Source organism: Chanos chanos, chromosome 6 (assembly GCF_902362185.1).
Source record: "Chanos chanos chromosome 6, fChaCha1.1, whole genome shotgun sequence".
In the NCBI taxonomy this organism is placed as follows: domain Eukaryota; kingdom Metazoa; phylum Chordata; class Actinopteri; order Gonorynchiformes; family Chanidae; genus Chanos; species Chanos chanos.
Window position 1 is genome coordinate 14,354,911 of NC_044500.1, and position 16,096 is coordinate 14,371,006.

At 39.8% G+C, this 16,096-nt stretch overlaps 3 protein-coding genes across 3 annotated transcripts; 1 reads left to right on the plus strand and 2 right to left on the minus strand.

Moving 5' to 3' along the window:
- Positions 1–920: 920 nt before the first annotated feature.
- Positions 921–5,767, plus strand: relb (v-rel avian reticuloendotheliosis viral oncogene homolog B). Its single transcript, XM_030777365.1, has 9 exons — positions 921–981; positions 1,704–2,015; positions 2,908–3,068; positions 3,211–3,302; positions 3,525–3,656; positions 3,845–3,949; positions 4,190–4,405; positions 4,991–5,062; positions 5,192–5,767. The coding sequence occupies exons 2-9, from the start codon at positions 1,749–1,751 to the stop codon at positions 5,686–5,688; spliced, it is 1,542 nt and encodes a 513-aa protein (XP_030633225.1). The 5' UTR covers positions 921–981; positions 1,704–1,748; the 3' UTR covers positions 5,689–5,767.
- Positions 5,768–7,885: 2,118 nt separating this feature from the next.
- mrpl28 (mitochondrial ribosomal protein L28) lies at positions 7,886–11,812 on the minus strand. The gene is made up of 6 exons (XM_030777518.1): positions 11,712–11,812; positions 10,914–11,210; positions 10,613–10,765; positions 9,915–10,049; positions 9,711–9,797; positions 7,886–9,587 (listed from the first exon to the last, which is right to left on the minus strand). The coding sequence occupies exons 2-6, from the start codon at positions 11,199–11,201 to the stop codon at positions 9,492–9,494; spliced, it is 759 nt and encodes a 252-aa protein (XP_030633378.1). The 5' UTR covers positions 11,202–11,210; positions 11,712–11,812; the 3' UTR covers positions 7,886–9,491.
- Positions 11,813–13,454: 1,642 nt separating this feature from the next.
- cryaba (crystallin, alpha B, a) lies at positions 13,455–14,358 on the minus strand. Its single transcript, XM_030777519.1, has 3 exons — positions 14,167–14,358; positions 13,886–14,008; positions 13,455–13,646 (listed from the first exon to the last, which is right to left on the minus strand). Exons 1-3 carry the CDS (start codon positions 14,356–14,358, stop codon positions 13,455–13,457), a joined length of 507 nt encoding a protein of 168 aa, XP_030633379.1.
- Positions 14,359–16,096: the final 1,738 nt, after the last annotated feature.

The following is a 16,096-nucleotide window of genomic DNA, read 5'->3' on the forward strand; positions in this document are numbered from 1 at the left end:
GACAGGGTCTTCAAAATCTATGCTACCTGGGCCTCCTCCTCCACCAGCAGACCCAGATATTCCATCAAGTATCCCAGCTGTAGTGTCCAGGTGTGCACCACCACAACTGGTTCCAAGAGGCAGTGCCCCACAAGTAAGCTCCTGTGTGTAGAGGTTCTGGTTCTGCTTAACCTTACACAGTAATTTAAATCAATACCAGTTAGAAAGAGTCTCACTAGTACTTCCTTACTGATATATTTGCTCTTTATTCATTCTTTTTTCCGCACAAAGCTTTTCACAAAAAGCTTTGTTGTTTAGTCAGTTGGTCATCATCGTAGGATCTGCAAGTGTGTAGAATGCAGCATGTGTTTGGAATGAAGTTTACAGGCACGACAACCATGTGCCATCATTTTTGATATGTGATGCCTATCATGCTTTCATAAATAAGGTTTCACTGAGTGCTTCATAGTGCCTCAAGGCTGAAAGTTTGAGCTTTTTTTTTTGAGCTTTAGATAAGAGTCTGTTTTATCTCTCAATATATTGTAAGGAAAAACAATAGGTTAGGATATATAGGAGTAAAATGGAGAGGCTGGGAGACTTCTAAACTGATTCTTACTTTCGGTTAGTCTACTGTACTTCAAATGCATGCTTTACTCCCTCAACACAAAGGAGACACATGCAAAAGACCGTTTGGGTCTCCGCCCCTCGTCTCTCTTCATCTCTCATTGGTTGATTTTTCTTCTTCTCTGTTAACTTCCTCCTTCCCTGTCATGCTCCTCCTGTTGCCGTTGAGCAGTTCTTTGTGTAGAAGACCTCTGGCTGTTTCCAGGCATGTCTAAACGATCTCTTTCTCTCTTCTGCTCCCTATCTGTTATGACCTCTCAAGTACTGGACAGTTTCTCTTTTTTCTCATTTTACTTTGTAATTTCACTTGATTGTCTTCAGACAGAATTTCTTCGTGTTTTAAAACAGCTCGTGTAAACGTTGGCTTACAACAAACTTGTGAGTGAAGCCTGCTGTTAGCAGCCTCTTCCTGTTTCTGATTGTGTTACTCTCTCTCCATTTTTCTCTCAGTCTGATCTCACAGTTAGTGGTCATGTGGTGTAGACCAAGGAGTTAGAGTATGAATCACGTGTTGACTCTCTGCTGTAACTTCAAAACAGAATGTGTTTTTGTTTGTTTGTTTGTTTGTTTGTTTGTTTGCCCAGTTGTGCATGGTTTAACTGGTCTAAAAGTGGGATGAAAAAGCACTTTCAGAGATTTGTTCCTTGATGCAGTGTTTTGCTTTTTCCCCTCATGTTATAAAGCTTAAAATTTGAAAATGTTATGAAGTCTGCCATGAGGATGTTGGGTTTTAACTCAGTGAAGTCAGTTTTTTGAATGGTTGAATGCAGTAATCACTACCATGTGGCTAGTTGGACATATGTGACATACTTAGATGAATTTGATAATTTTAATATAACTAGACCTAATGCAATAGCTTTCTAAGTTTTTTACTTGAACCTTCCATGGAAATGGCAGGTGCACAAGTAAGAATCTTTGATACTATGCTCCTAATGTAAAATGTAATAAGTATATTAATGTCAGCAGGAGCAGAAGTTAGTTGAATGTTTTGCAAGTAAACAAAACTAAAAACTTCACACTTTTTGTGGAACAAGTCACAATCCTTGAAAGTTTGCACTTTTTTTCAGTGAGTGGCTTTTTCTCTCTGTTTCTTGTTACAGCGTATAAAACCTTTTTCTGAAGTTCCAGCCTCAGGAACCGGTAATATGGCCTCGCTCCATCCTTCACGGGGTGGTAAAGGGACCACGTCTCGACGTGGACGAGGATCTACAATATCGCGAGGTCCTAGGACAGAACTGATGAGTACGGGTACAGAGATGCTTGAGCAATTTCTGGCTAAACCTCAGCTGGTGGTGGTGGAACAACCTAAGGAACGTGGTATGAGGTTTCGCTATGAGTGTGAAGGCCGGTCGGCTGGGAGCATCCTTGGAGCCTCCAGCACTGAAGTCAACAAAACCCTGCCAGCCATTGAGGTCAGTGTGAGGGATTGGATGCTTGAAGGTCTTTCTGCGCCTGGGGGTCTGAGTCTGTTTGTATGTGTTTGTGTTTGTTTGTGTTTGTGTTTGTGTGTGCACCCTGTGCTATCTCAGTTTCAGTTTGCTTAGTCAGAGCTATTGTTTTATATCTATGTGTTGGATGTTATTGTCAAATGTTGCATCAGTTAAGAGTATCTGAAGAGAAATGTGAATGAGTTTCTCAAGTGTTTATTGAGTACATGAGGAACCTTTGCGTCTTTCTGAATACCACTGAATACTAAAATGAATAAAATGTTAGTCATTGAACTTGACAATGAACTCTTAGATAGCACTTTTGTGTTGTAAATGCATCCCTGTATTGGATATTAATAACTGTGTGTGTATTTGTATTTATGTTGGCTATCTGTTTACATCACCATATTTTCATAATGTTTACGTAAAAGGTTGTTCACTTTTGGTCTGTGGCATCAGATATTGGCATCTAACATTTCAGTCCTGTCACTCGTAACATGTATTGAAAACTGCTCACAGAACTCTTTCTTCTGAACATCTTTGGTTTTTAACTGAACAGCAGTTAACTGAAACATATACCGTATAAAACGTTTAGTACTTGTTGTGGGTTGATTTTGGAATGTACCGGCTATCCCAAGCCCAAGGGGGTTCCCCTGTTATGGTTTGTGTGAATGGTGTCAAAAATCATGCTAGACAACAGAGCTGAAAAAAGTCCCTCCGCAAAGACGTTTATAGCAATTTCAGATCTGACACAGGGAAACACCTTTCTAAAGTAAACACATACTCACAAATTCCACTCTTGTGAATAACCGCATATGGAAAAAATGAGCATTGATTTTACACTTCTTTGATGCAATGTCTTCACTTTGCATGTTAGCTCCAAGGGCCTACTGAAGGGATTACAAGGGTGAGCGTCACAGTCTCGTTGGTGACCAAGGACCTCCCTTATCGACCACACCCTCACTGCCTCGTAGGGAAGGACTGTACTGATGGGATCTGTGTCATACATTTCAACCCTCAGTCCAGTCGCCGGCATGTGTACGTACTGCATTCACGGTTGTCACAGTCGAGAACAACCTAAAACTCCACATTTCATATGTAATTTTTACTCTACATTTGTAATTAAGCTACTTACATTGTACTTACATTTGTACTTAAGTTATGTGTTTCTGTCCTCTAGTTTTTCAAATTTAGGTATCCAGTGTATAAGAAGGAAAGAGGTTGAAGCTTCATTACAAAAGAGGAGGGAGATAAACATTGATCCATTTAGCAGTGAGTTCCAATATTTGTCTTTAGGTCTGTAATACTCATTTAAACTGTACTGTTCCAATGTTCCATTCACTGAAGTAGTCAACATGTTTGTTAGGTAATTATTATTCATTTATTATAAATGAGTTAATGTTTATTATTATTCCCATTATTCATTTATTATAATGAGTCAAACAGTCAGTGTCCACAGTAATAATAGGCCTCTTCTCTCACCTGCTCTGTTAGCTGGCAACACTAAGGGCGCTGAAGATTTGGACCTGAATACCGTTCGCCTGTGCTTCCAGTGTGAGTTACAGAGAGAGGATGGGGAAAGGGTCCATCTAGCACCTGTGCTCTCCAATCCCATCTATGACAAAAGTAAGAGCAAACTATCAATGTAATGTATACACACATATCACAATATTGTGCATGGTTTAGTATGCATGACGGTCTGTGCTGTGTCCTAATCTATGCCAAACATGATAAGAGGTCAGTACCAGCTTCAGATTTCCCTTTTTAAGTCTTAAGAAGATGCTGATTGTGTGTGTATGTTTGTATTTTGACAGAGGCTACAACGACATCAGAGTTGAAAATTAATCGACTGAATGTTGTTAGGGGACCCTGCACTGGAAAGACTGAAATCTACATGCTCTGTGACAAAGTACAAAAAGGTAACTTCAAACTCCCATATAGTCCAACAATCAGCCCGCTATAAATTATGGAGAAATGTCAGAGATGAGAGGCGCAGACAGGCAATGCAGCAGACTGAGAAAATAAACGTGTTCACGTCCAGTGCAATAGGGACCTAATATGTCATCTAAGAGAAATCATTAACCATGTCCTTTTAGGTTAAAGATCAATTGTATGACTTGAAAACAAATATGTGAGTGTGTGGTTGCATGCCTGCACAGATGACATAGAGATAATCTTCAGTTTGGGAAAGTGGCAGGCCAAAGCGGAGTTTGCCCAGACCGACGTACACAGGCAGATTGCCATTGTCTTCAAGTCTCCGCCCTTTGAGGAGCAAGACATCACCGAAGAGAAAGAGGTTGATGTATTTCTGCGCCGTCTGTCTGACCGCATGGAAAGCGAACCAGTCAAGTTCACCTATCTGCCCTACAATTCAGGTCAGCATAAATACACTGCTCTTGTCAGACAACACAAAGGGATGAGACAGAGTTTGTTCTGTTTCATATCTTTTAACTGGTTGTAAAGTGTACACATAACGGTTGCATAATAGGTCATATTCCAAATAAGGGACAAAATTAAATGTACTTTCATGACAACAAGACTAATTAGTAATTACTGACATTATCCACAAGTCTAGGGATTGAATATATCTAAAACTGTACTTAGGAACTGAAGTGAAAAGGCACCGAATGGTATATTTAGGCAAATTAACCGTATCCTCAAGAAAGGATATCGGCTTTCATGCATTAATATTTTTTTGCAAGCCTTCATCGTGTAAATCCTGAAACTGAAAGTGCATTGGAGGAAACACCTATTCTTAGATTTACTGAGATTACAAAACCTCAGCAGAGTTACTTTGGTTTTGTGAAACACACCAACTGTCTGTCTGTCTGTCCGACTGTTGCTCAGGAAACCCAGAATGTGGTGTTCTTTTAAAAAAAAACATGTTTCTCCATCAATTACCGAGTATATCATTGTTCCCTTTGTGCTTGTTTTTTTTTTTTTTTTGATTTGATGTCCAGATCCATATGAAGTAAACCGCAAGAGGAAAATCAAAAAGGATGTTGTGTTTACGGACAGGTGCAGTGTCACAGGTAAAGCACTGACAGCCCCCCCCCCCCCCCCCCCCCCCCCCCCCGCCGAGATCAAACGTCCAGATTATTTGGTCACTGACGCAAACTGTCATCATCATGTTTATTCTTTCGCTCTTTTCCCCATTTTAGCACCTGGCATGGTGGCTCAGCCCGGAACTTCACAGCAGTTTGATCAGTTTCCCTTACCCCAGCCGTTGCCCAGTGCCGATCCCATAATTATTCCTCCTCAGGAAGATCAAGCACCTTACCCTTGTGAAGACAACTTCCAAGAGGACTACTGTCCAAGCCTCAGCCCTGAAGATATGAACACCATTTTATCAAGCATATCTTACGTTCTCGAGCAAAATCCAAACTCAGACTTCAGCAACGCACTCGGACAGCTGATTGCAGAAACGGATTCCAACTCAAACTTTGCAGTTGAGGGTACAGATGCACAGAATTTTAACCATATGGGGGTAAACACTGCGCCGATGAACTTTACCTTCTACAACGACGTCCAGTTCAACAATATGGTGACTAATCAATCCCTCCACGCAGAGCTGGATGGATCGGGTTTCCAACCCCAAGAGCTGGAGACCCTCTCTTTAACCCAGGTAAAGACTGAGAGTGAGAACGACCACATCTGAAAGAAACCTCTCCCTTTTAATGTTCGTCTGAGTCTGTTCTTACAGATATTTGTATTGTATATTTGTGTCTGTATATGGATGTCTGTATGTGTTTGTGTGTGTGTGTATATATATATATATATATATATATATATATATATATATATATGTATATATACATGCACAAAGAGATCCAGAGCAGATGCTATTTGAATTGCTGCTGACTTTAGAGGTTTACTAAGCCTGCAGGACCAGAAACATGGCTGAGGACTGAGTCAGTAAAGTAGGTTTCGCAGGCCGAGCCTATGATTCAGTTGGCCGTCCCCGGCTGTCTGAAACGACAACATTGTATGTTTTCATGAAATGAAAATGCCTTCTCAAGCTTGAGCAGGGAAAGTTCAGCTGGGTGTGACACATACATATGTTGGAGGGTCTACTCACATGCTGGTATGGACTAGAGAAGAACTCGTAACTCTTTTATGTAGACTTGCATGTAGAGTGACCCTGTTGAAATTTCCCTTACAAATGCATTTTCCTGTATTTCTAACAAGTGCTGTGATGGTGTACAGAAGTGGACAGTAGCATGAAAACCACACTGACCTTTGTCAAAACATTTAGGACATTGTTATTCGTTGTGCAGCCTATTTTCCGTGTCAATATAAAGTAAAGGATGAGTTCTGTGTGGATCAAATGGTCTCAAGCTAACTGATTAGAGCTCTGCTTAACGTTTTACACATACATTAGAAAAATGAAAATGAAAAATTCATTAGAATAATGAAAATTCCACTGTACAATATGTAGAGTCAAGTGTTACTTTTAAATTAATTTAGCTTTTAGGAGAAACATTTTGCAGTGTCGTGAATCAACCATCTGCTGTCTCCTGTCTTAAACAATGCCATACTATGTCTGCTTCCAAACTCTGTACAATTTGCTGTTTGTATTATGTATGTACTGCATATTAAAATGTTTTGAAAGGATGTGGTGACAGTTACTCTGTGTTTCACTTGCTATGTTTGTCCCAGCTCATTTGGCCATACCATGTACCGCTCTCGCATATCACCAACCCTGTGTACATCTATTGTGAAGAATATGAAAAAATCAGAGGAAAACATCTGCAATGATAACAAAATTAGTTTTACATTTTAAAAGATGTCAGCTTTTTCTTGCATCGTTATCTGTAGCCTGTGACATACACCCTGTCGTGTCCCTGTGTTTGGCTGCGTGTGGCGGATGGGAAGACTATAAATAAGCAGATACACACTTCCTTATTTATCATTACTTCTGGATGAGTTTCACTGCCCTTGTTTCAGGCTAATGACACTGCCTACGCACATTCCAAACCTTTTATGGTGGCTTATTATTTGTGGTTCATCATTAATGACCATGATCGTCTTGGAATATGCCTGACTACACAGCAATGGAGAAATATTCCATTCCAGATCTGTCACACCTACGAAGAAGCGCTTTAAAACAATTTGGAGTATGAGTACTATGAATAAGTTTAAAAGAAACTTTCCTCAAGGAAAGGGCAGCTAGTGCTTTTTTTGACTACAGTTCTCTTTTTTACTGGTTCTCAAAGCCTTGGTCTCTTTTGTTGCCATCTTGTTAATTATTCACTAGAATGGAATGTTAAAGGTTTTTTTTTTTTTTCTGTCACAAATTTTTTACTTACCCAAACGGGGTACCAGAATTTCATGCACACTGTAAAAATAACTCTGCCACATTATCAACCAAATCAAACATTACCAACTGATGTGTGGGAAACACAACTGAGGGCACTATTTGGTTTCACTTCTCAGAGAGCCACCAGATAGATTAAAAAAAACGATAAGTTTACACAGCTTACACAGCTGCTCATTGGCCTAATTCATGTATTGTTGACCAATTCTGTTAAAAGCCTGGCCTAATGCCATAAGGGAAATTCCGTGATGGGCTGATCAACTCACATTAGATCATGGATTATTGTAATTTTCACAATCACACATAGAAAGACAAACACACTGAAATAAAGACAGATGTTGAACAAGCAAGACAGACAAACCTTAAATGGTCGCTTTCTCTTTCTCTCTCTGACACAGAACACACACAGGAGCCCTGTTTACTCACTGGCCTATGTAAACTAGTCCTGGTTGGTCTGAATAAATAAAGGAGAGGAAGCAGTCAGTTGACTGTAGTTTTTGACACATATTGTCTCAACGGTTTTTACTGAATTATGAAGCAAAGTGCCAAAAACTCTTATTTTACAGAGGTTGATTTTGCACTGCCACTGTACAGAACACTAGTAATCTCATTGCTCATTGTGTGTGGTAATGAATAGGTTTGGAAAACATAAGATTAATGTTGGCAAGTACTATTCAGGTCCAGCTGTTTCATTAAACAGCTTGCAGATGGCCTGACACATACACACAAATATATACAAAAAAGAGACCTGTCTATGAGGATCTATGTATTGTTTTTTGAAAAGAGCAATCTATAACATTTACAAAGATAGTTGTTTTTATAGTAAATATGAGAGCACCTGCTGTATGAGACATGAGATAAAAATAGAATTACTTTCGCTGACACACCTATTCAGGTGTGTACACTCATGAATTATAACAATAACATTTAAGCCTATATATAGTTGTGTGCAAACCACTGGTTAGGTAAGGCAGAATGCGGTTTGGCAGGGGGAACAATGTAATATCAGCACTGGCAGGTATGATGCACAGAGGCAATAAATTAGACGATATCACTGCAGTTGAGGTCACAGTGAGTTATGGGTTGTTGAAATAGCTAAATAGTTGAACAAAAGCAGACATGAAAGAGGAATTGTAGGCCTCTGTAGGGACAATGCTGCCCTATTTCTACTTTTGAATAATTTCAATATGACAGACAACCATGTAACTGTGTAATAAGTTATATTATTCTCTCCATTAAAGGTAAATACATGATAGCAATCGATTTTGAATATGGACGGTAGGCCCGGCATGATGAAGCAGTTTGTGTGAATTATAAACCTCATAATTATGAGCCCCTGCCCCCTGGTGGTGCCTACGTCACAGGTTTTCTTACTGCTCTTGTCAGTGCAGTAATAATAAATCTCATCCTATTTCCTTGAATTAGAGCACAAGCCTCGCTGTTGTTTTTCTCTCTCCCTGAAACTTTAGCCGTAACCACCAAACAACAAGGATCGAAAGGTGATGTTAAAACAACATGAAGCTTGCTTGTGAGTCATGCAATATATTCTGAGGTCAAACCACCATGACTGTGCTTCACAGTTCTATAATGACGTAACTGATCATTACTTGATAGTAGCTTGTTTCCTTCTATTGTTAAGAGAAAACAGTCAGGATTTGTCCTGGTTCTCCTCAACATTTGATACCACAGTGGAATGTGTCTCACTATTTGTAGGTTCCAAGTCAACAGTTCATTTGCATAAGAGGGGGAAAAAAATAAATAAAACGAGCCAGTTTCTGTGTGTGACTTTTTTTTTTCTTTCTACAAACCCATAACATCAAAAATTACAGCCAACCTATGTATCACCACTGAGTCATAAATTAAATGTTTTATGGGTGAAAAGATCAAACCACCCAGTGTGCATTCACTAGTGTGAACATGGTTCCACCCCTCTGTCCCTCTCGCTCCACGAGTTACTGACACATTTTTGTGATGAAGTCACCTTGTTGCAACGCTGAGGACATTTTCTTGAATAATAATACAAAAATTATCCTTATTCGTTACATTTTAGCTGCAATGAATAAAACAGACGTATTTACTCATTTGCAGCAGCCAAAAGTCACGTGTTAATGTTGACTCCCTTGAAACCGGCTGATAGAAAGTTCTCATTCTTTCTCTACAATCTGGGGTTGTGAAAGTTTTTGAATGGCAAGCTCCTTAACCAGATCCTCCACACACTTCTTAAACAGGGGCTCTGGTTCCTGGAAGACAAACATCAAGCAAAGCAAAGAGAATTAGACTTCAGCAAAGTGTTTACAGATGGCTCTCATACCAAAAAAAGCATTTTTGTCCACTTGATTCTGCTAGACATTGCATGACATTACCTTGTGCTCCAAGAGTCTCTGCTTCTCCACAGCCTCTTCCAGACTCAACCCAACCCACTCTGCTTCTTCAGCAGGAATCTCAAACTGCTGCTTTGAACAAAAATATGAACAAGAAAGGACCATGAAATATAACCTACTCCATTACACTGTGACCAAGAAGCATGTAGAATCACAACCTGTCTGCAAAAAGGCAACAGGACTCACCTTATACTTATTGTAGATCTTTTCCCTTTGTTTGGGATCCTCAGGGTAGAGCTCCGTGTCTTTCCGTGCAAGTCTTAGCAGCATAGCACGCTTCAGGTCCATGCCAAGCTTTGAGTTCAAATCCTGCATTGGGGTCTGAATGCAAAAAAAGAAGACTGGAAAATATACCACAAAACATTTTCTAGACCTAAAAATTAAACTGCATCAGAAAAAAGCAAACTGAGAATAAAAAGAACATTGTAAGAGTGAGGCTTAAGCTGGCCTTGGAATCTTTTTGGAGACCTGACTGAATATATATTAATATATTGTTGTATGAGAATATAACACACATGACAGGACATTGTACTCTCACTTCTACATGCTGATGTAACAGTATGTGCACGTCATCACGCCACCACTGATTACTTCCAGATATACCCGTATGCACTGTTATATTTGCATATGTTCCAGCATACTAAGGTTTCAAATCTTAGGTTTCAGGGCCACGGTGCTGCCTGATTCTACTTTCAATCACTAATAGGAAAATTTAGGGACTTTTGGATTCAAGTTCCTACATTTTTGAGAACCCCTTTCAGCACAGCACCTTTAAGCTTTTTGGCGGAAAATTCCGCAACAAAGCTAAAGCAAGATTTAAAAAAATGATCATTAAGCTATAACTAAAATGCTGTTCTTACAAGTTCTGGGGACAGTACTATTACCTTAAGAATATAGAAGTCAAAACCATAGGCAGCATCAATAAGGTCCAGGGCACGAGCCGTGACGGTGATTTTGAACTTTTGGTCCAGAATTTCACTGTACAGCTCCCTCTTAAATAACTGAGGCTTCCAGGTCTTCTTCAGCCTTGTTGAGAGCTGCAAAGAAAATAAAGTTTAGAATTTAAGAATATCTAACAAAGGAACTTAAGAATAATTGACCACACTGGGGAACACAGTTCCTGCAACATCAACCTGCTAATGAACAACCAGATGCATGTCATGTTATAACAACACGTCAGCTTACCTTGTCATTGTTAGCGTATCTGTACCCACATATCCAACCTTCGCCACCCCAGAGTCCTGTCTGAGACTCTGGAGGGTAATAGATAGGAATGGGCACATCCTCCACCCTTTCACGTAGGCCTGTTTTGGGGTTAGCCCTGTATTTGACCCCTAGTGGTTTCCAATGCACTGGCGTGGCCAGGCTTGTTTGCTCCAGGGAGCGGAGGTAATGTTGGGGCAGACGAGCGTAGATGCCCTGCTTTAGTTTCAGTGCATCCCATAGCCGTGGTGAATACTTGAGTAACGGCATCTTGTTGTGCTGGTGGGCACAAGCATAGCAAGGGGAACAAGTTAGCTCTCAGAGACAATGACGGGTGATTAAGCGTTCATAGTTTCGCTGTAAGTTGAGTGTAAAATAATTATGTTCGACCTTTATTTATAAGTGTTTCCCTGACGCATTTACATATTTATTTGTAGCGGATTTATCTCTAATTTTTGTACTTAGTAAAGGACACAAACTGGCTAAAGGTACGAGCTGGTATAGTTAGTGCTGGCACAAAACTGCACCAATTATAACACAGACTACCTACATCAACATTAAACCAATTAGGATGAACGTATGGGGTTTGCCATGAGGACTAACTTATCGTTATCGGCAAAAAGACATGTCTGTGACCAGGTTCACCAGCTATGTTATAAGCAACAACATGCATTTTGTAAGGTGCATCGTAGTAACCTACTGGACGACCGTTGTTGAAACACCTGCAAGAATACATATAAGCGATTCTAGATCATCAGTATTACAGCATACTTGGCTTACCGACTGATAATTTGACCAAAGCGTACAATATTTGCTCTATTGACACATTAGTCGCTAATTGCGGGAACATACATCCTTTCCTCTCACGTTGCAACGTTACTCAAGGACAGACGTTCGTTTCCGGTGACGCTAGCCAATGGCAGCGTTGGTGCGACGGAAGTTGCTGGAATGTTCACATTTTATGATGGTTGTAAGAAAGAATATGCTATGCATGGTACTTACTTAAAAATCATGTGTCGTTTTGCTTTGTTTTTGTTTCTGAGCGTAGCTGTGTAAATATTCCGTCATAACTGGTAGATCTCGCAGTCAGTCTTAAACCTATCCAAATCGTGACGTTCATCCAAAATGTCCGGAATGCGGATATTTTCAAAATAATAGTACAACAGTTGTGTTGATTCAGGAAGCAATTAACTCCCCTTACCTACGTTAATAATTTGCACAAAATTTGCACGCAGACTGTAACTGACTTTATATCTATATTCTCTCCCTATTTGTGTTTGTGAATATGTCTTTGTATCTTTTTTTTTATGCCAACATGTGTTCAGAGCCTGCATAGTGGAAAGTTGTGTAAACGTTTTTGTCCTTCATAGTGTGACAGACATCTAGGAGTACAATAGCTTTTGAATAAAAAGGGAGACAGAACCCAAAACTGAGCAAATGCAGTCAGTGTGTCATTTTGAGAACATCAGTGCTCTTAAATATGTTTTTTAACAAAGGCATTTTCCTTAAACAATGATTGGTGTTTAAAGATGGTTTAATTCATCAGCAAACAACACTGTTACTGACAGATTCAGAAAAGGTCTAATACTTTGTTACGACAGTAAGTCAGGAAACACAGTGTTGTATGGTATGACAGTAAAAAAGATTATTTCGTGAAACCTCTCTCTTACTACACCCCTGGCTCAAACTATCCTCAATGTTCTCTTCCATCAGTTTACAGCACTTAAAACAACCTTTGAGTGACAAGCTGATTCATGTAATTCTGGTTCTTCTTGTAACAGAGGCTCATAAGTGTTTGCCCCTTCAGTTGTAATTACAGTCAGCAAAGAGCTGAGCATGTAGAGCTCACTAGCTTGTGACACCGGCTATCGAGAGCATGACGCATGGTGACATTTTTTGAGATTTTGAAATTCCACAGAAATACATTTGCGCTTCTACCTTCCACTCTTCACAGTGGCTCATCAGAATATCAGTCTTTCCATCAACATAAATATAACATCTTCATTCAAAAGAAGACGTCAAACGTGGACCCACTATAGTAAAAACAAAGTGCTCCAGGACGTGACCCTGAAACATATACAGACCAAATAGAGAGATCTTGTCATCCTATTCCTTTCTTTTGTTATTATTGTTAGATGATGTCAGACGTACTCAGCAACATCTGTAAGCCCTTAAAATAACCTGTCTTTTTGGGAAGAGCTGACTTTTTACTGCCTCTGCTGTCTCTCTGGATTTACATCGGACAGTACATCAGAATTCATAGACTTAAGGCAAAGTGCAATACTAATTTCTCGGTGGAATTTGTTGAATGTCACCATGAAAGGCACTCTTGTTATGTTTTCTCTCTCCTGGGTAAAGAACCTGTTGAAGCTTTAAAGAACAGCAGTATGGACTTCATGCATCAGCAAGTCTCTTTTACAGAAGTGGTCGTTTGTAATAGTGCTTGAGCTGCTGGGTGATATGTTAAGGAATGAGATGTGAGGATGAGATCAGAGACAGGGGTGCAGATACAGATTATGGGCTTTACTTCTGGGCGCTACCCTTGTCGTCACAGCTAATGGGGATGGTGCGCTCAGGGACATCCAGCAGGTTGCGTGGAGCTGAGATGCACAGCACACCATCGGAGGACAGAGAGGAGGTGAAGACTCCGTAGTCCACTCCTGCTGGAACCTTATACTTCCTGCAGAATTCTCTTGACACACAGCCATGCTCGTCCTGTTGAGGTGAGAGGGAAAACGACCAGCTAATTTAATTACAGATTTGATCTACCATAATGTCAGGCCATCCTGTTGAGCTTACAAATCATTCTTTGCACATACTCATAACTGATATGACTCATAATTAACCACTGAACTCAGAAAATGAAATTCACCTCTAAGGAGTTAATTATAGTTAGTGAATTAAAGTTGAGCAAATCCTCTCATTTGAAGTATTATATGAATTGGTTTTATTACCTGACGCTCCTCATGTTTGCCATGAATCACAATAGCATCACCATCAATTTTGACGGTCAACTCCTCTGGAGAAAAATGCTTCACATCCAGGTTGATAATAAAACGGTCCCTATCTATTCGGATCTGATGTTTTAAAGAAGATTATGACAAAATAAGATTGTGTCCATAATCCAACAATTCATCTTGAAATTTCTCTTCAAATACTTTAAATAAAAGAGTATGCCATTAGTATGGTGGACTGTCATGATTTATGAAGTTAAACAATAAGCTGTTTTTCTTACCTCTGACATTCCACTGTCTATCCACTGAGGCATGCGCCAGAAATAAGGACGAAAGTAGAACATAGAATAGAATGGAGAAAAGAGCTCATTGTCCAGAATGTGCTCCCCAAAATGTTGGTCATAGATCCGATTTGGGAAGAAACCGGGGAACCAGGGTCTGCGGAACCAGGGGTTTTGGATTGCAATGTCCATTGTATCTCTCCAACACGTTTCTGAGTTCTCAGTTATCTCTGGAGATTCACAGCTTGCCCCCTTTCCTTTGCTCCTATTTATGCTGCCGTTTGCCAGTCCATGCCAGCTACCCACCCATTCACTGATGCTTCTTCAGTAATGATGTAAAATGTTTTGTCTCTCTTTCCTCCCCTGTGTGTTCTTAACACCCAACTCAGTTACGCTTCCCACACCATTCTGCTCTGTACTTTTTGGATTTGTTTTGTGCTGATATCGTTCATAAACTGACCTCTAGATTCTTTCAGGGATTTGAATTGTGCTGATGCCCATCTGCTCACCACCCTGGAAACATTTTTGTCTGGGTAAGTTGGAATAGCTTGGAGTTGTGTTTCCTATGACTTGGCCTGAGCCCCGGTTGCCCCCCAGTGCCAAGGGATTCTCATCTCTGTTTTCTGGGCAGGACTGATCCGGATGTAGTCAGTTAGAATCAGTGGAGAGCTCAGGCGGAAAGATAATATGGTAGCCCAAAATGAGCGAGATTGCCATACTCAGCAGGATGTGTGATCTACTTTGAACCAACCTGGATGCCAAACGAGTCATTAATGATGTCATCAGGGGGAGACTTAGTGGTGACCTCAGATATTTTAGATCGAAAATACTGAAAGAGGACATAGATAATATCAACACAATTTCAGCAAAAAGATTTCAAAAAGACTACAACTGACCTTTGACTTTTTTTTGACTTAGTGACTAACTGACTTTTTTACACACTCCCAAGATGATCTGAAGTTTCTTTAAGTGCGGTTGCCAGTTTCAGCTGATTTGGCGGGCACTGGTGCTTTGTGGCTCTTATTTCTTACTGCATATAAAACAGCTTGATTTCCTGTAAGAGGGAACCATGATACACTCAGTTCCTGCTAGTTAATTAACTGTGGGAAGGATATTTGTGTGCTTACAAAAATGGAATCGACAGACTTGAAACACACTGCAATGAAGACACACATTTTACTTCCAAGTATTACCAGTTTACCCTTTATTCAATCTCTTGATCTAGTAAAATACCGGTAGATCTGTAATGAAGTGATTATTTACTTGCTTGATGAGTGTCCTCTTCAGTCGAAATCTAACAGGAAATACAATAATTTGAGTATTAAATGGTCCTCACATCAAACCTACAAGAACCCCTTGCTGATAATAATCACGTTTTACCCAGAATCTGGGAGCACCCCTGCTGTTAAGGGGATGCTTAAATTTCATAACAGTGTTTGATATTAGATGCAGTGTTTGTTTGGATTCGTGTGACAAGTATTCACTTAGCGAACATTCCTGCTGGCTTGATTTCAGGTGAATTAAGTCTTTAAAAAGAAAACCAAAGAGAGAACATCTTTTCTTATGTTTAGTATTGAATTGGACATTGCTCAAGAGTAATCTCTAGTCAGAAAAACAAATCCACATTTGTCAGACATTTTAATTGCATTCAGTTCTTCAATTTTAAGTTTCTTACTGAATGTATATAATATCTTATTCATACAGGATTATTGCATGTTTCAGACACAGGATTGCCAATTTGAGGTCAAGAAAAATGACCCTTCTCTTTTTTTCAGTATTGTCTTTGTCTGGCATACATGAAATGTAAGACAAATGTTGCTCTGTAGTCCTGAACAAAAAAATGAGTATCCACGGATAATGAACTGAACATGCCAAATCTGACTGACTCTGCTTAAGTGAATCAACATAACCAACTGAAGACGTCCACCAT